The 21,501-nt window shown below is 36.2% G+C and overlaps 1 protein-coding gene across 1 annotated transcript in view; it reads right to left on the reverse strand.

The window, feature by feature from the left end:
• Positions 1–21,501, reverse strand: part of LOC306639914 (uncharacterized protein) — a gene marked incomplete at both ends in the record, with an annotated part of 45,800 nt that overhangs the window by 11,384 nt on the left and 12,915 nt on the right. The window contains 1 exon segment of the mRNA XM_079103594.1: positions 5,832–6,001. Within this exon segment, the coding sequence (XP_078959720.1) occupies positions 5,832–6,001 (170 nt within the window).

A 21,501-nucleotide genomic window follows, 5' to 3' on the forward strand; every position in this document is an offset into this window, starting at 1 on the left:
AGACTTGGAGAACTTATTTGTTAACCCCATGTGACCAAAAGAAGAGAGAAGAAGGAAAGAAAGAAGTCATAAATCTAGAAGAGTGAGAGATCTGTCCGTGGAGAGGGAACTACTGATAGAGATGCTGCAAGTCTCCTCAGGAACATCCTCTGCCAGTTTCACTTGAATCTTAGGAATGTGAAAAATTGGGAGGAAATGTTATAGTTTAGAGTGCTGGCCTTCCATTTTTTCATTGGTTCTTTTTAGTTATACATGACAGTAGAATCCACTTTGCCATCATTATAATATGTCAAGGACAGTATCAACATACCAGGAATTTGGGAACTCACCTTTATTAATGCAGAGCTCAGTACTTCTTTATCCTTGTTATTTATCCCTGTATTCTTAGAAAAGTAATTTCCAAGATTTGAGGTCTTTTGCTTCTAGAAGGATAAGATCCAGATTTAATTTCTGCTGTGTTCTGGAACTGTGTCTGTCCTTCTGATCATAATTTATGGTTATGACTTTCTATCTTCTCCAGCAACAGTTGTCTTCATTGTTATCAGATTTGCTGTTTGATAAGACACAGAAAATTAAATGTTAATTTAATGACACAATTGTACTTGGTTATAAACAAGGTAGAACTGTGCTTCCTCACTTTGCCAAAGAACAGATTCTAGGTGTAAAAGGGAAGTAAAGGCATTGTTTTCACACCGTGGATGATGATCTATCTTTAGTTCCTGGAGGATTTGCAGGATTTAGTCATTTTCTTTTCACTCTAGAGATCAGACATCCCCAAGACAGAGGAAAAATGACCTCCTATCTCTTCATCATCTTGAACTCTGTAGGGAAATATATTGTTAGTGTTGTTACTCTCTTTTTGTCCCCATCCTAAGTAGTATTTCCCACAGGGTCTGCCTCCACACATCCTTATTTCTTCATCTGAAAAATTTCAAGGACTGTGTTAAGTCACTTAAAGTGTTATATCACCTGGAATAGCATCAAAATATCTTTCAATGGCTAACATTCTTATTAAACTTTTTTACTTCTAAATACCTACTGGAAATTTCTACCTCAGTGGTCCACTCAGTCTTTAAATGTGACATTTCAGTGATGAGGTTCATCAATATTTTCTCTTCATAGAGAAGAGTGGGGACTGTAAGAGCCTGTGTTTTAATCTCCCTCGTGTTTACTAACTATGATACCTTAACCTGAGTTTCAGACTCATTATTTATAAAATATGATAATAACAACCACTTATTCAACAGGATGTTGTTTTAATTAAATGATGTGTTATAAGTCACATGGTTAGAATACTATCTGGCACTTGTAAATGTTAAACAAGTATCAGCATTCCTTATGCATGATCTCATAAATTCCAATACATTCTCTATCATAACACTCATCAGAGATTTTACCCCTTTACCGCCTCCTGTTCTTCCCTAGCTATATGTTATGTAAGGATAAAGATAATTTTGCCTTACTAACCACTTATCTCCTTGTGCTAAGTACAATACAGAACATGTAGAAGGAACTCCTAACAAATTTGTGGAAATTATATTCTTGGCTGAAATCCTTCATAATCTTAGCCATACTTATCACATGCTTAGGAAGAGAGTTCTTAAATACAATGACTTCTGTCCCTTTACTTCAGCCACCACACATAGCTCAGGAACATTTCGTGTGAAATGTTCAGAACAGGCAAATCTATAGAAAGTTGACCGTTTCCTAGGACCTGGGATGTGTTAACTGAACTGTGCTACCGACTTTCACTGTGTGTGTGTGTGTGTGTGTATGTGTGTGTGTGTGTGTGTGTGTGTGTGTATGGGGTTAATTGATTTTTGATAATAGTGCATAGGCAAGTTAATGAGGAAAGCAAAAGCTTTTCAAGTAATGAAACATTGTGTATAGAATGTTTACACAGCCATACAAAGAATAAATAAATAAAACCAACCTCAATCCCTGCCTCAAACCATTAATAAAACTGTCACAAAATGAATCATCGATATAAATGTAAACATTAAAATTTAAGATTTTTAAAAGAAAACAAAAAATAAAAGCTTTGTGATCCAAGGAGTAGGCAAAAATAAGATACCAAAAGAAAAACCCACAAAAGAAAAAGTAGTTAAGTGAACATAATCAAACTGAAATCTTTCCCTCTGAGAAAGAAAATATTAAAAGAATAAAATGACTACCAAACATTGGGAGAATTTATTTGCAAGTCACATATCTAATGAAAAACTTTATTCAGAATATATAAAGCACAATTAAAACTCAATAGTAAATATACAAACAAAGAAATGAGTTGATCATGTAAACACATATATCATCAAGAAGAAATATGGAGAGAAGATCAGCACATCAGATACTCACCATCATTAGGAAAATGAAAATTAAAGCAACAATGAAATACTACTGCAAAATTAGAAGTGAGAACTAAATGTCAAAAAAACCCAACTATTAGTAATGCTGGTGAATATTAGAGTAAACAGAATTCTTGTTATTCAATATGGGATGCAAAATGGTGCAGCTTCTTTGGAAAAACATTTCAAGAGTGCCTTACAAAATTTTCTCTATGCAAGTATGTACCAAATTAAATGAAAACAAGTGTTCACACGAAACTGAATGTGTGTTTATAACAATTTTATTATTCTCGTTTTTGGTAAGGAAACTATTTAATTATAAAAATTATTCCAATAAAAGGCATTTTCAATTAATTACAGATGGTCTCTGACTTATAATGGTACATTTTAAGCTTTTTAGATGTTTCTTTTTCTTAAATATTTTTACAGACTGCATTTTGATTTATTGTACACAAATGGGGCACATCAATTCATTTCTATGGTTGAGCACCATGTAGAATCATACCATTCATGTAATCATACATGAACATAGGGTAATGATGTCTGTCTCATTCCACCATTTTTCATACCCCCTCCCTCTTATTTCCTTCTACATTAAGTTCCTCCATTCTTTTCTCACTCCCAGCCCCCCCCCCACCTCCATTGTATATCATCATCCTCTTATCAGGGAAAACATTCGACCTTTGTATTTTTTGGATTTGGGGGATTAGTGTGATATTCTCCAATTCCATTCATTTGTCTGCAAATACCATAATATTATTTTTCTTCATGACTAAATAATATTCCATTGTGTATATATATATATACCACAGTTTCTTTATCCATTCATCTTTTGAAGGGCATCTAAGTTGGTTCCACAATCTAGCTATTGTGAATTGAGCTGCTAAAAACAGTAGCTATAGTATGCTGATTTTAAGTCCTTTGAGTATAAACAAAGGAGTGGGATAACTGGGTCAAAAGGTGGGTCCATTCCAAGTTTTCTGAGAATTCTCCACATTGCTTTCCAGAGTGGCTGCACCAATTTGCAACTTTACCAGCAATGTAAAAGTGTGCCTTTTCCCCCACATCCATGCCAACATCTATTATTGTTTGTGTTTTTGATAATAGTACTTCTAATTGGAATAAGATGAAATCTATTCAACATCATCTTTGAAACACTAGCCAGAGCAATTAGACAGACCATAGAAATTAAAGGGATATGAACAGGAAAAGAACTCAAGCTGTCACTATTTGCCAATGACATGATTCTATATTTAGAGGATCCAAAAAACTCTACCAGAAAACTTCTAGAACTAATAAATGAATTCAGTAAAGTAGCAGGGTATAAAATCAATAAGCATAAATCTAATGCATTTCTATTCATAAGTGATGAATCCTCTGAAAGAGAAATTAGGAAAACCACTCCATTCACAATAGCCTCAAAAAAGTAAAACACTTGGGAATCAATCTAATAAAAGAAGTGAAAGACCTCAACAATGAAAACTACAGGATGCTAAAGAAAGAAATTGAAGAAAACCTTAGGAAATGGAAAGATCTCCAATGTTCTTGGATAAGCAGAATTAATATTGAAAAAATGGCCATTCTACCAAAGGCCAATTCAATGCAATTCCAACTAAAATTCCAATGACATTCTTCATAGAAATACAGAAAGCAATCATGAACTTCATCTGGAAGAATAAGAGACCTTGAATAGCCAAAACAATCCTGAGCAGAAAAAGTCAAGCAGGAGGTATCACAATACCAGATCTTAAACTATACTACAGAACAACAGTAACAAAAATGGCATGGCATTGGCACCAAAATAGACAGGTAGACCAATGGTACAGAATAGAGGACACAGAGACAAACCCACATAAATATAGTTACTGCATACTACACGAGGGTGCCAAAAACATACAATGGAGAAAAGATAGCCTCTTCAACAAATGATGCTGGCAAAACTGGAAATCTATATGCAGTAAAATGAAATTAAACCTCTATCTCTCACCCTGCACAAAACTCAACTCAAAATGGATCAAGTTCTTAGGAATTAGACCAGAGACTTTGCACCAAATAGAAGATAAAGTAGGCCTGAATCTTTATCATGCTGGCTTAGAATCAGACTTCCTTAACTAGACTCCAAAGCACAAGAAATTAAAGCAAGAATCAATAAATGGTATGGACTCAAACTAAAAAGCTTTTTTCTCAGCAAAGGATACAATCAATAATGTGAAAAGAGAGCCTACAGAATGGGAGAAAATCCTTTCCACACACACTTCAGATAGAGCATTTATCTCCCAAATATATAAAGAACTTACAAAACTTTGCAACAAAAAATACAAAGAACCCAATCAATAAATGGGCCAAGGAACTGGACAGACACTTTAAAGAAGAAGACATACAGATGATTAATAAATGTATGAATAAGTGTTCAACATCTCTAATAATTTAGAGAAATGCAAATTAAAACAACTCTAAGATTTCAATTTTATTACCCTTTAACTAGTGAATGGATACTTTAATTATAGTATAGACCTACAATGAATCCTCCTCAGCATAAATAGGCATAAATGACTGATACATCTAAAGATGTGGATGAATCCCAAATTTATTACATTAAAAGAAAGAAGCCAGACTAAATGACTATCTACTGTATGATTCTACTTTCATATCATTCTGGAAAAAGCAAAACCTCACCAGTAGAAAGCAGATCAGTGGATTCCCATAGTTAGGGTTGGGAAGTTTTAATTACAAAAGAAGTTGGAGAATTATCTTGTATTTTTCTTCATGCGTTTGTCACGTCCAGAACTGTATACTACATAATGTGAACTTCTGCTCTATTTAAAGTATTTCTCTTTTTTTTTTTTTTTTTTGGTGGGGGGGTATAGGGTATTGAACTCAGAGGCACTCGACCACTGAGCCACATCCACAGCCCAATTTTGTATTTTATTTAGAGACAGAGTCTCACCGAGTTGCTTAGCACCTCACTTTTGCTAAGGCTGGCTTTGAACTGGAGATCCTCCTGCCTCAGTCTCTCAGGCCACTGGAATTACACGTGTGCCACAGCTTCTGGCTAAAGTATTTCTTAATGAAAGAAATGTGAACTTCACAACTTCACATTGACTATATGGTTTTATTTATTTTTCCTTTTTATTTTTGTAACGATGTAATTATTCTATTGGTAAAATTGGCAGAAAACAAAAAACTCCTAACACCCAGAGCAGGTAATGCTGTGAAAGTGAAACAATTCCAGGTCACATATATTATTTTGTTAGAAAAACAAAATAACAAGGAATTATAGAAGGATCACTACTAGCTGAGAGTTAGTGAAATCCACCCCGCCTCACAGAGAACTAGGGAAGCCAAGGGGAGCAGACCCACCCTGGGTAGTGTTAAGTCTCTCCTAACAGCTTCCTTGGGAGTCTGGTCAGGGACAGAGCAGACTCCTGCAATTCATAGCAGCAAGAAGTGAGAGCTCAAACCCTCATAGGAAGGCAGTTTGGTCCTGACCAGAGGATGTGGAAGGCATTCATGGCCACAGCTGCGGGTGGAGCAGGGAGAGTCCCATCAATGGCAGGGAGTAGCCTATAGCCCTGTAAGTTTGGAGGGAAAGCTGCCACATCACAGCTGCAGCTGACTGGAGGCCCATCTGGGTAGCAAGGTGCCTGTAGTCTGGCAAGCTAGAGGGACAGTGCCCAGATGGCAGCCACAGCAGGCAAGTATTTGGACACTGGCAGTTCACTGCCTCCGTTCCAGTCAGCAGAAGGAAACAGCACCCACAGTTCAAAACCTGAGGCAGTGGAAGCTAGAACTCAGGTAAACAAACTGAGTCTCTTTATCCAGTCGTAGAGACAGTACCCCAGTGAGCTGTGTCAGTCAGAGGGAACATTTCTATACCACAGATCACCTAGGGAAATCCATAACCACAGGACCTGTGCTTGCAGACAGCTACCAGACTGTATGCCACTGTGAAAAGAATCCTATGGAGGGAGTGGATACATGGGATCCACAGCAGTCAGAGCAATAGCCCAGAGCCCTGCATCCTGAGCTCCTTCAGTAGAAACAACCAACAGACACAACATCACACCTTCCAAGCAGTCAGCCTCAGGCTCCTGGTTGAGAAATGAGAATTAACTGTTGGGAGATTCATAGCAACTAAGGGAGTGGCTCCTGTGTCTCCGCACTTGTGAATAGATCCAAAGCCAAAGAATGATAGACATCTTCTAAAGGTTCCAAATCCCAGTGAAATCCAGACAAGACTCAACAAGACTTTTCTTCACCTTGGCATGGTACGTAATATATATATGTAATCATAATTGATGTTAGAGCTATTTGTAACGTATATATATATTGCCATCCATGGCCAGCAAATAAAACCAGACTTTGTTGATCTATGAGACACAGAAATTTGGCTCTCAGGAATTGGCAATTATGAGAAAATGTTAAAAATTTCCTGAAGTATGTGGTTTCCGTGTTCGCCGCTGGAATTTGCAAGCCTTAGATGGGCCAATGACCTGATAAAGCAAAACGACTTGCATAACTTCACCACATCCTGCTTCTCACAGAAGCAGTTCCTCTGGGTCCCACTTTGATCTGTATCACTATAAATAAATAATACCTGAATTAAGCATCAGAAATAAATCAATATGACAAGAAATTAAAAACATCTCTCAGTAGTAACATTGAATGTAAATGGTCCAATCTCTTCAATCAAAAGATTAGAAGATTGGATTAAAAAACAAGACCCAGTAATATATTATTTACAAAAGACTCACCGTACACACAAAGACATCCACAGACAGAAGGAAAGGGATAGGAAAATATATAATATGAAAATGGTAGCTGAAGGCAAGCAGGGATAGATATTCTTATATCAGACAAAAAAAATCTTCAAGTCAAAATTAATCAGAAGAATCAAAGAAGATCAGTTCATACTGGTTAAGTGAATCATTTAATGAGAAGATATAATTATTGTAAATATTTATGCCCTCAAAATGGTTCATCTACATACATAAAACAAACCCTTCTCATTATTAAGAATCAACTAGACCACAATACAGATTTCAACATACCTCTCTCACCACTATACAGGTAATCTAGACATAAATCAAGTAAAGATTCTTCAGAATTAAGAAGTACTAGTAATCAAACAGACCTGATACGCATCTACGGAATTTTTATCTATCAACAAATGAATACACTATTTTTTCAACAGCACATGGAACATTCTCTAAAATATGTCATACTTTAGAGACCAAAGCAAATCTTACCAAATATAAAAAGTAGAGAAAATTTCTTGCATCCTATTAGATCATGTTGAACTGAAATTAAAAATCAATGACAAGTTAAAAACAAAAATCACTCTAACACCTAGAAATTAAAAAATACTCATTTGATGGATAGAAGCATAAATCAGGGGAAAAACTTTTTAAAAAAGATCACTAGAAACAAATGAGAATAGTGAAATAACATGTCAAAATCTCTGGGAGAAACTGAAGGTAATTCTAAGAGAAAAATTTATAGCACTGAGCTCCTACATTAAAAAAAAAAATAGTAAGATTCCCAAATAAATAATCTAACATTACAACTCAATGCCCTAGAAAAAGAAAAAAAAAACTAACACCAAACTCAATAGAAGATAGGAAATTATTAAAATCAGATTCAAAATCAATGACATTGAGAATAAAAACAATAAAAAGATCAATTAAACAAAAAGTTGGTTCTTTGAAAGGTTAAATAAGTTGATAAACCCTGAGCCAAACTCACCAAAAGAAAGAGAAGACACAAATTAACAAAACTAGATATGAAAAAGGAAATATCACTACAGACACTACTGAAATCCAGAGGATCATTTGAAACTATTTTTGAAAATTTATACTACGATAAAGTAGAAAATCTTGAAGATAAAGACAAACTCCTAGAGACATACAATCTACCCAAATTGAACCAAGAATATATAGAAAACTTAAAGAGATCAATTTCAAATAATGAAATTGACACAGCTATTCAAAGCTTTCCAATGAGGAAAAGCCCAGGACCATATGAAGTCTCAGAAGAATTCTATCAGACCTTTAAAGAAAACTAATACCAATCCTTCTCAAATTATTATCCCATAAAATTAAAAAAGGAGGGAACACTGCCAAATTCATTCTATGAAGCCAGTATGACCCCAATCCCAAAACTAGACTTGATGACATCAAGGAAAAAAAACTTCAGGCCAATATATCTGATGAACATAGATGCAATAATTCTTAATAAAATATTGGTAAAGCACATTTTCAAACACAGTAAGAGGGTAGTAAACCATAATCAAGTGGGTTTTATCCCAGGGTTGCAAGTTTGGTTCAATATATGCAAATAAATTAATATAATTCACCACACAAATATAGTTAAGAACAAGAATCACGTGATTATTTCAATAGATGCAGAAAAATATTTGACAGAGTCCAGCATCCATTCATCTTTAAAACACTAGAGAACTTAGGTAAAGAAAAAATTTGCCTCAACATTGAAAAGACTATACATGAAAACTTTAAGATTAATATCATACTGAATGGAGAAAAACTGAAAGGAGTTCCTCTAAAAACAGGAACAAAACAAGGATGCCCACTCTCACTACTCCTATCCAACACAGTCCTTGAAACTCTAGAGAGAGCAATCAAACTAGAGAAAGCAATTAAACAGATACAAATAGAAAAACAAGAAGCTGAATTATCTGTTTGCTGATAACATAATATTTTATTTAGGAGGCCCCAAAAAACTTCACCAGAAGACTTCTAGAGCTGATAAACAAATTTAGTAAACAAAATAGTGCATCTCAAATTATACTACAGAACTATAGTAACAAAAACAGCATGGTATTGACACCAAACAGATACGAAGACAAAATACACAGAGACCAACCCATATAGATAGACTTCTGATCTTCTAAAGGGTGCCAAAAACATTCATTAGAGAAAAGATAGCCTGTTTTATTTTTAAAGATGACTTCAGGGACATTTTCTTTAAGTAAAATAATTTAGAATAAAACCTGTATTCAGCATTCTATGTAAATTGAGATTGATTCGAGAAATAATCGCAATATTTTTGTCACCATGGTTTTTCATTTTCTTGCATATATAATGTTATTAATACCTTACTAGGAACATAATAATCATAGTAACTTCTTTGACTTTAACAAAAATTTCGACATCTGCTTTCCTTTGTTGTTGCTGTTGTTTTAGTTATACAAAAGATAGTCTTTTTAAAAATGTTGCTTGGAAAACAAGATATCCAGATGTAGAAGAATAAAACCTGACCTCTATCTCTCCCCACGCACAAAAGAATGGATCAAAGACACTGATCTACTAGAAGAAAATGTAGGTCTAACATGCCAACATATTGGCCCATGTATCAATTTCCTTAACGAGACTCCAAAAGCACACTTACAATCAATAAATGAGAATTAAATTAAAAAGCTTCTGCACAGCAAAGAAAACAATTGGGGCCATGAAGAGAGAACCTACAGAATGCTAAATCTTTGTCACCTGATCCTCAGATAGGAGATTAATATCCAGAATATATCAAGTACTCAAAAACTTAACCCAAGAAAGCCCCAATTATTAAATAGACAAAAGAACTAAGACACTTCTCAAAAGAAGAAATACATATGACCAAGAAAGATGAAAAATGTTCAACATCTCTAGCAATTAAGAAAATGCAAATCAAAACTACATTGAGATTTCATCTCACTTCAGTCAGAATGGCAATTATTATGAATTGAAATAATAATAAATGCTGGTGAGGATGTCAAAAAAGCATACTCTCAGATATTGTTAGTGGGGCTGCAAATTAATGCAACCACTCTGGAAAGCAAAATGGCAGTTCCTCAAAAGACTACAAATTGAACTACCCTATGACCCAGCTATCCCATCCCTTGGTATACATCCAAAAGATCTAAAATCAGCACACTATAGGAATGCAGCCACATCAGTGTTTATAGCAGCACAATTCACAATAGCCTAGGTGCCTGCCAACAGATGAATGAAAAAAGAAAATATGATATATATACAAAATTGTGTATTGTTCAACCATAAAGAATGAAATTGTGGCATTTGTTGGTAAATTAATGGAACTGGAGACCACCATGCTAAGTGAAATAAGCCAGACCCAGAAAGTCACTCTGTTCACTCTGATATGCAGAAACTATACTGAAATAAGGGGAAAAAGAAAAGGAGGGAGGATTCCATGCAAATAGAAGAGAGATCAGTGGAGCAGAGGAAGGGAGTGGAAGGGTAGGAGGGAGGGATGGGGAAAGGATGGTGGAATGAATATCATCTAACTTTCCTGTGTACATTTATGGATATACCACAGGGAATCTCACCTTCAGGCATATCCACAAGAACACTAATTAAAACAAAAAGAAAAGTAGAAAAAAGTAGAAAAAATCAGCAGAGTACAGGGAAGGGCACGGGGAGGGATGGAGGGAGGGGAAGGGAAAGTACTGAGGACTGAATCACAGCAATTATATTCCTTACCTGTATGATCATATTAAAATGAACACTGATATCATATGTGACTAAAAGGAACTAATGAAGAACTTAAAAATTACACTTTATAAGAAAAACATCAAGCTGGGCTTGGCAGTACACACCTATAATCCAGAGGCTTGGGCAGCTGAGGCAGAAGGATGACAAGTTCAAAGCCAGCTCCAACAAGTTAGTGAGGTCCTAAGCAACTTACTGAGACTCTGCCTCGAAATAAAAATTAAGAAGGGCTGGAATGTGACTCAGTAGTTAAGTGCCCCTGGGTCCAATCCCTGGCATACCCCTCCCCCCAAAATAGGAAAGAAAAGAAAAATGTCAAATTTAAAACCTGAAAATGTTGTGTACCCCTAAACATTGAACAATATACTATTCAGAAGATTCACTGGGACATGTGGAAAACAACTGTTCTTTTCAAACTATTTTTATCAAATTTATCTAAACTCTAACATTGACAACAGTAGGGATACCCCAACCCTCACATAGTACAATCAGAGGCTTAATTCTGGGCCCAATGGGTGGTTTCACACTTGAATGGGATTCTAATATGTTCATAAGAGAAAGTCTGAATTTTATGAAGTCTATTTTTTCTAAAACTTCAAAAAAAGTAAAGTCGGGGTGGGTACATAGTACTAACAAGACAACAGTCACACGCAATGGCAGGTAGTCATCACTTCTCATCCAGGCCTGTGCCTTGAATGTCACCAGTTATTACCATGAGTGTTTGTATTTTGTTTTCTTGTTTTCTTTTGTTTTTTTGTTTTTGATTCTAAGGATTGAACCTGGGGGGCGCTTTGTCACTGAACTATATAACAAACAGTTTATTTTTTATTTTGAGACAGGGTCTCACTAAGTTATTGAGGCTGGCCTCAAACTTGTGATCCTCCTGCCTCAGCCCCCACAAGTCACTGGGATTACAGGGGTGTGCCACTGTGTTTGTATTTTTATCCCCAATAGTAATGGCTATTACTATACATCAGTCTGTATGATTTACCTAATAGCAATTTTACAAGTGGCTAATAATTTCCTTTTGAAATTATGAAAATTTTGTTTTAAAAAATATTAAAAAAATTTGGTTTGATTTCAAAAATAAAAATTTAATTTTAATTTTATGAAAAAATAAACTATCAATTCTAATAAACTTTTTTAAAACCCCTAATTGATTTTTAAATTATTTTTTTAAACTACAAGTGAACATTTTTTGAATTTTTCAATGTGTATGATATGCTTATCATAAACTAAGGAAAAAAATCTGCATTTTCAACATATGCCAGATTTATAAAACTATTTCAAATTAAAAATACACTTATGATTAAAAGAGAATTATGATTATTTTATGTTCCATGAAATATTTTCAAATAAGATATATCTTCGTTATCCTTAATAAAAGGTTGTGCTTGCCAGTGAAATATATTTTTCTGAGATTTTGTGAATTGCACAGCTATTTGTAATTACTGATAAAGAATTCTTAGTAACTATAATCAAGTTTTATGGTCACCAATAAGAAGTACTGAATATAGCTAGGCATGGTGGCAAACACCTGTATCCCAGCAGCTCAGGAGACTGAGGCAGGAAGATTGCAGTTTCAGGTCAGCCTCCGCAACTTAGCAAGGTTCTAAGGAACAGAGTCTCAAAGTTAAAAAAAAAAAAAAAAAAAAAAAAAAAGAGAGAGAGAGAAAAAAGGACTGACTCAGTGGTTAAATGCCCTTGGATTCAATCCTGGTTCAAAAGAAAAAAAAAAAAAAAAAAAAAACACACAAAAAAGTGTTGAATATAAAAGTAAGTAGCAAAAAATTTAAAAAAGTTTTAGAAACCGTTCAAAAATTTAAAATTGAAATCATACTCAAATAATGAAACAGGTTGTCCATTAACAAATTGTGTGTTAAATTGGTTTGGAATCAATGTCATCATCTTGTTTTATACACTTCAAAATAACAGAGAAGCCCTAATTTTTAGAGCAGTCATTTCAGCTTACATGATACTATAAGGACACATCAGCTAGAAATGGACAGAAGTATCTGATTTCAGGGGGCACAGACTGAACTGTAGACCACACAGCACCTGATGCTCAGCCTGGTGCTCCTTGGGCACCTAAACACAGCACACCACCAGCAGCCCAAAGGCCTCTTGCCCACAGTGGGCTCTGTCCTGTGATTGCTGGAGATCTCTCTGGGTGGTGGGGCGACTGCTTGTTTAGCTATCAGAATGGAGCAGGAATAGTAGCTTGTCTTATGGTTCCTGCTCCTGCCAGAGCCATGTTGCGCTGTCACATCAGAACTCCTTACTCTTGACTTCCAAGGATCCCCTTTCTGAGCCCAAATCTGGCCAAGTAGCCAGATAATAACTCCAGCTGTACCACATCAAACCTGACTGGCCTGGGATCAATGCCCATTTGCCACTTTGTCTGCTTTGTGATGGTTAGGAAGCTCTCTTTCAATCTTCATTCATGGGGGAGAAAAAAATGAGAACTTTGGAAAGAAACATTTAAAAACCTTCTATGAATTAATAAATGTGGGCGCTATGTCAAATGAGTCACCTGAAAATATTTCAGTTCCTTTGGGTGATGGAAGAAAATTGGTGCATAAGCAAGTACCATTCATGAGCACCAAACAGCATTTTTGAAATTTCTAATGTCATACTTTCCCTGAAAGGCAGATCTTGGGATAGTCCTCTTACAAGTAAATGTTACTTAATATATTAAAGCCTCTTATACTTAAGGCAAGTAAGCTTTGATGTTAAAGACTTAATATGCTTTTAACATGTTAATATAGGGTAGGAGAAAAATTTCAAATTGTGCATATGGAGAAACTATGATAAAATAGAAGAATAAGAGGTGTAGAAAATATCTTTATCTTTACCAAATTACCCATATAATACTTCTAAACGTTCAATAAATGTAAAATAAGCTTAGATGTTCCAAATTTAATATCACAGATTAAATTACATCTAATTTACTTATTGTATCAGTCAGTTTTTCAGTGCTGTGACCAAAATACCCAACAAGAACAATGTACATGAGGGAAAGCTGATTTTGGCTCAAGGTTTCAGAAGTTCATTCTGTGCTTAACCACGTCCAATGCACTAAGCCAAGGTGAGGCAGAACATCGTGGCAGAAGGACATGGTCAAGGAGTGCTGCTCTATTTATGGTGGCCAGGAAACAGAAGGAAGGTAGAAAGGCATACCCAGTGAACCATATCCTCCAGCCATGCCCCACCTGCCTGGAGTTACCACCACGTCCACTCATTCAAAGTGTGATGGACTGATTAGGTTACAGTCCACATAATCTGATCATTTTACCTCTGAATATGTCTGTGTTAACACAGGAGCTTCAAGGGAAACACCTCATATCCAAAACCTAACACTAACTTTTTAAAGTTCTAACCTTGAATTTAAATGATGCCTATAAATATTATTGTCATTAAAATATTAATCAATTATACATGTAAGGTCAAAACTAGACATTAGACCCATAAAATGAGCCTATTGATGTCACAGAATTGAGCCTGTCTACTTGCTGACTCATTCTTTGTCGCCACCCGGGGCAATTTGCGCATGGATATTGTTACCGCCTGCAGCAACAATTCCACGGGTATTTATGGGAGGTGGTCTGGAAACTGAGCTACTTCTATTATCTTTCTCTTTAGTGCACTGCTTTCTTGCTTGTTTGCTTATTCCCTAGCTCATAGAGGAAGTTTTAGAAGAGAGAGAGGAAGAAAAGGCTTTGCTTAGAGAAAGAGAGAGACTTTCCTTATCAGGAAAAGAGACTTGCTACATTTTCAGAGATGCTACTTCATCTGCTGCTTCTTCTTAAAGGTGCATCCTGCATCCTGCGTCCTTCACTCTGCTATCTAGAGGTGTGGCTTTACTTCTCCTTTCTGCAATCTGCAACCTGCGTTCTGCCATCATTCAGAGGTGCTGCTTCTTTGTGCTCATCCGGTTACCCCTCTCTACTAGCTGCTTATCCTTGGTTCTTCCTGTAGGTGTGTGTCTTATATACCTAAGGCAGCCAATCAGCTTAGGATTAGCACAATTGAGGCACGCCCCTCGGTACCAATCAAGAAAGAATGAGGAATATCTGTTGACCACTAGTGCAGAGGAGACATTAACTAATTAGGCAAAAGTAGATCACGCTGTGTTAACACTAGTTATGCGCCACCTCTTGGCTCAATGCCAGCCACCATCTTAAGGTTACCCAAACATGTCTTCTGCAATTCTTTACAGGCCGTGCTGCTGCCTACAATATTGTACTCAGATCACAGGTTACATGCTATGCCTATGACTCGCATTTCACCTTTGAGTTCAGAATAAATGGCTTATAAATATGGATGTTAAACAACATTTCATTCTGTGTCTTTAAAGGATCATAATGTGTCTTTAATGAAAGGTGTATCTTAAAGAAAAAATTAAACTGAACAGTACTAAGCTCTCTTTTTAATCAAGAACTGTGATATGTAGACAAAAAAATAGAAGTAGATACTAAGCATTTGGACTCTGATGAGGGAATGAAATTTTGAACACATTGTACTAGTGAAATAAATATTATAACAAATACAGATACTTTTGGAATTAATAGCAATGATTATGGATTAAAATAAAGATCTTATCTGGCATCATTGTCTTCTGAGGTTATTCTTATAAACCAATATTTTAGAACTTTTCGAAAATCATGTTATCTTTGTATAAACACAAAATCACAATGGATAGGGGGCTATCTCAGTGGTAGAGCACATATTTAGAATGCCTAAGTTCCCAGGTTTAATGCTGATTACACACCCAGAGTTACAATGCTAATGAGCCATTGTCCTCTGACTAGGACACATCTGCAGAAAGGCATCTGCCAAGAACTCATTCTAGGTAGTGATGGTATAGTGTGTAGGTAATACACACAATAAGAAAATTTTGTAGTGCACTATTTTCATTATTTAAAAACTCTTTTTATCCACAAATGATGACATAATATCTACAAGCATGTCCATATAATACTTCTAAACATTAAAAACATTATCATTAGAGCATTAGAGCAGTCATATCAGCTTACATAATACTACAAGGACACATCAGCTAGAAATGGACAAAAGTATCTGATTTCAAATACTTCTACTGAAATCATGACATGTCTAACCAGAAGTTTTGTACCAAACTCCTCAACCTCACCATTCTTGAAAAATTGTCACTATTAATAAAAAGATTGTGATAAAACATTTCTCTGTTGCTCAACCTACTTGCACCACTTTAAAATCAGACTTCTGAAGGGGCATGTACGTTTTTCTAGTTGATCATCAAACACTTACTTAAATCAAATGTTTGAGACCAAGAGATATCTGGGATAAAAGGATTATTTAGGTATTACAGATGCTAACCAAAAATAAAAGAACCAGTCCGAAGGAAAATTCCCTAAACTAACAGAAACATAGCAGAAAGCGGTTGGGAAAATGTCCACCAATTAAGAAGCCAGGGTATTTTATAATTAAAATTTGCTTTAGAAAAAGACAGAAATTATTTACAGTGAATCCACATTGGCTATAGGTAAGGGGCAAGACAACCGCAAGCTGGTGAAGATCTGGGAAGAGAAGATAAGGCGTGCAAAGAAGGTTTTGCTTATTTTTGTTTGGTTGGTTCTGAGGAAGCCAGAATGGGACCTTGCCTCGGTAGTTAATCTTCAACATGTGGGAAAGGAAAGAAAAGCAGTGTTCTGTTTTGTTTTCCTTTGCTTCATTGATTTCAGTTGAAACCAGGAATTAAATTAACATCCTATTACCCATACCTTTCTTCTACCCTCTGGCATGTAACTCAATTTAGGGCATCTCAGAAATCCCCTCTTATTGCCTTGTAGGTCATCTCTCTGCTATGGCTTCTTGGCCAACTACATCAGCCTCGAAGAACACCTACTGTCAGTCTCACACTGAAACAGCTCTCCAGAAGATCTTCCTTCACAATCCTCCTTTCTTTCCGTCTGTATCTTCATAGGATGCACAATGGGCTCAAAAATTGGGTTTTGCATCTTTAGTTCTATGACCTTAGGCAAGTCACATAGCCATTTTCACATCTGGAAAGCAGAGTAAGAAGAAATTAAGCATAGTGGGACTTGTGAAGAATGTGGCAGATGATATGGACAATTGAGTCAAACTATTCTTTTGAGACAAAAAAGGAGTAGCCAAATTTATATATTGAAAGACTAAATCCCAATTCAGTAAGATTCATTCCACATATTTTTGTTTGTGTTTTTAAAAGAAAAAAAAAATCTTCTTTTGCAGAAACTAACCCTTAATATGCAGCTGGAGAAGAAAGAACCTTGACATTAAACATGACTGTGGTCTAAGTCAGAAATATTGTGCAATTTTTAAACAAAATCTCAGACATGATCTACACATAGAAATAGATGATGATTTCAGTTCTATTGATGACAAAATACTAGACAACCAATGCATTCTTAATGTGGGTGGAATATGAGAAAGGTAGGTAGTGGTGAATCTCAACCATCCACATATCCATAAGAATAGAACATTAGCCCAATAAAGAGTTCCATTACAGATGGGAGACTAAAATCCCAGAATAAAAATCATTACCAAAAGAATGGGGGAAAAGATCTGGAAATTTTTACAACTTTGCCATGTTCACAATTTTTGTCATTCCTTCTCTTTTAAGGCAAGTATAAGCAATAAAATATTTGAAACAGGAAATGATTTATATAATTGTTTTAGAAAAGCAATAAGTGAATGAAGTTATCAGAAAGCTTCCAACTTCTTCACTTTCTTTGGATGGAGAAGACAGGTAAGAAAACAATAGAAGGGGGTATTCTCTTTAGTTAGGAAAAGCAAAGAGCCCAGCGCCTCCACCTAGTATTGAGAATATAGGACAGACTGGAGACATCCTGGAACTAAGGAGGAGTTCCAAGTCCAAGAAGAAGCCCACTTGGTTACATTCTATGCTAAAGGAAGAAAAGATATTATGATAATAATCTTTTCCAGACTATAGAATGAAAAACAATAAAGAAGTAAAGAAGGGCAGGAAGAGAAGGGAAAAGGCAGCAACGGGGACAGGGACTGAGGCGTCCCCACTGGTTCTGCTCTGCGTGTGATTCTCTGCGGGGTTCTCTTTCAAAGCAACTTTGACATCCTTGTTCCTGAGGCTATAAATGAGAGGGTTTAGCAAGGGAACTTCAAAAGTGTGGAACACTGAGAAATATTTCCCCTGGCCCACAGACCCAGGTTTGATGTAAGTGAGCAGCGCAGACCCATAGAACAGACCCACAGTTACTATGTGAGAACCACAGGTGCTCATGGCCTTGGATGAACCCTTAGCTGAGGTCATGTGAGTGACATTATAAAGAACCAAAGCATAGGAGATGAATATAATGACACCTGTCCTCACAAAAACAGAACTTCACAAGCTCATTGACGTAGGTGCTGCTGCAGGACAGTTGCAGGAGGGGAAGGGTGTCACACATGTAGTGGTTGATGATGTTGGAATCACAAAAGCTGAGCCTCATCATGCACCCTGTGTGGAACATGGCACCAGCAAACTCCATCAAGTAAGAGCCCAACATCAGCAGAGAACAGACCCTAGGGGACATGATGACCCTGTACAACAGGGGCTGACAGATGGCCACATAGTGATCATAGGCTATGGCTGTCAGCACATAGCACTCTGAGCTCACAAGAAAGCAGAAGAAAAATAGTTGATCCATTCAACCTCTGAAGGAGATGATGTTTCCCTCTAAACGAAGCTCATCAGCATTTTAGGAGTAAAGACAGATGAATAACAGAAATCAATGAAGGACAGATTGAAGAGGAAAAAAGTATGTGGGTGTGTGAAGGTGCAAATTCAGGACAATTAGATTAATTAATCTTAAGTTTCCCACTACAGTAACTATGTAGTTCACCAAGAACAGGAGAAACAGGAAAGTTGCATTCCAGTTTGGTCTGTTAATCCCATAAGAATAAGCTGTCATGGAAGAGTCATTTTTCATAATATTGGTTTCAGGGCTAGGATCTGTAGGAAGAAGGATGGAAAGTAACGTTAACAATAAGTCCTCACTATTTAACAGCAGAAGGAGACTGGAGCTACTGGTTTCCAAGCTCGTTGCTGTCTGAAGACACATAGCAAGACTCGAAAAAGAAAAATTCCCATGTTGATCTTTGAGGAATCCCCATTTCCCTCCAGTTTCTTGCACCCTCAAAGTGTGTCTCTACTCAAGGAGAATGCTGGTTAACCTCCCTATGTCTCTGAACAGCAATTCCTCCCTTCTCCTTATCATCACTAATCAGCTGAAAAGAGCAGTAAATAAGTGCTGTTCTCCAGACCCATGATTTACATAGCTTTGGCTTTAAAGGAAAACTATCAAGAAACGGATGATTCAGGGCTCACCTTCTTTCCCTGAAGGTCTGGCTGCTGTTGGATCTTAAATTCCCTTCTTTCCCACTGTCCTAAAACATCTGATAATGAAGGAGATAATAGCTATCAGTGCAAATCTGTCTCTGAAATTCTAGAAGAGTAAGTCTGTAGAGTATTCCATGATTTCTACTTGAGAATTTCCCCAGAAGTTTCTCTTCACTTCAAAAAAAAAAAAAAAAAAAAAAAAAACTTTCTATAGCCTCCAAAGCATCTTTTCACAATAGTCTCTCTTGATTTCAGAGTTTTACTCATTTATTTCATCCAATAACTTTTTTGTCATTATTTTGGTCAGGAAGTCACCATGAATACAAACTGAAAGATACTGAAGTACAGTGGCGCTGTGTGGGAGTGGTTCCCTGTCTCCTTCTGGAATTTTCCCCCTAAGATATGGCTCCCTACCTCCACCCTATTCTGTCCATCACAGAAGAAGCTCCTCCCAGTCCTCACCCCCTTTACCTGTATGTTATAAATAAAGGAGAGTTGTGCGACTCCATGTTGTTGTAAGAGGCCAGGGCTGGTATGGCCAGACCCGTCATGCCCCCTCTCATATGAGAAAATATTGGCTCTTGTGTGTTTATTGAGCAGATAAGTTTTTTGGGTAATAGATAGAAAAACTGCCAACATCCTTCTCTGGAAGTTAACCCTTTCTTCCTCCATGTGGAATCTGGCAGAGAGAACCTCCCTCCACACTGCTCTTCTCTCCATATCTTTGTATGTATGTATGTATTTGATAACTGTATACTTCAGTGCTGCCTTAAATTTATAGTAAAGTTACAGTTATAAAAACTGTATAACTAAACACACATATATATGTGTGTGTATATATATGTACACAAAGAATATATATACATATATATACACATATAAATGAATCTTAAATGCAATGAACTGATTAACTCCCTGCACAATTCTCCTGACTCACTTTCAGTGACATTGAAACATATGATCAAGTTTGCACAGACGCAAACAATGACAGCTATGTCAGAATTGCCAGCAAATCAGTAAAAGTGAGTGTCATTGAGTATAAGGTACAATACTGATTTCAGGGAAGTTATGTGAAAAGATAAGTGCTTCCTTAGAGTCACTTCAGGATAATTTTCAGAACACTAAGCACTTTGTAAAGATGTATCATTTTATCTACTCTCTACCACAGCACTTTTAATATTAGCTATGCAGAAACCAAAACTGAGAGAACATAGAACACAACACTTGCAGAATCTGGAACCCAGAACAGATCATGTAGTACCCGTTCCAGTGTTCTTTCCATGTTGGGCCATGTGTGCTGGAAGTGTGAATGCACAAGATCAGGGGGACTTCACCTTCTGTTCTAGTTTCAGTTGAGAGTCTGTAGCTTCTAATTCATCTTCAGGTATGTGTAGAAAATTATCAGATGAAACATCATCTCTCCCACGGGCCATGACAATTTGGTATATCATTTCATGGATTTCACTACAAATCACTCTCAGAACCATTAAATTATTTTCAGGTTGGTTATAAAATGAATATAGACAGGCCCTCTAAATAGAGGAGGAAGGAAGAAAGCTAAATCTTTTGTGTGGTTAGTATCACATGGGTTTTTATTGTGCTTTAAAAATACCCACTCTTCCCTTACAAGATTGTAGTAATGCAACCTCCTCTCCTGATTCTTTTCCCACATAATACATATATCTGCAATGTTTACCCCTCTCTCACTACACCACTGACATACCAACCTCTTTTATGTATTATTTTACTTTCTTTTTTCCCTTTTTTTTTAATTATTTATTTGTTTATTTTTTACAGACTGCATTTTGATTCATTGTGCACAAATGGGATACTCAGAAGTCACTGCCTCTTAGATTTTGAATCAACTGTTCCCTCTCCTTGGAATGTCCATGTGACTGTCTTCCTCTTGTCCTGAGATCTCAGCTCACAAGCTACTTCCTTCGTAGAACCTGTACTGACCCCAACCATTAAAGTAAAAACACAGTTATTCTCTTTATTATCATCTTCATTATCACCTTAATTTCTATAGTTTTTTATATTATGTATATACGCACTTTCTATCGTCTTCATTATATTTTTCTTATTTATAACAGTCTTGATAATTTGATGTCTAAAATAGAATAGATGTGCAATTTACATTTGGCAGTTATTAAATAAACTACAGTTATATCATGTAAAATGCTGACACAAAAGAGAGTTAAATATTAAAGGGAAAGAGTTCACTGCTAATGAATTCATTTGACCCAGCTATTCCACTTCTCAGTTTATACCCAAAGGA

This window comes from Sciurus vulgaris (assembly GCF_902686455.1).
Source record: "Sciurus vulgaris genome assembly, chromosome: 11".
NCBI classification, from domain to species: domain Eukaryota; kingdom Metazoa; phylum Chordata; class Mammalia; order Rodentia; family Sciuridae; genus Sciurus; species Sciurus vulgaris.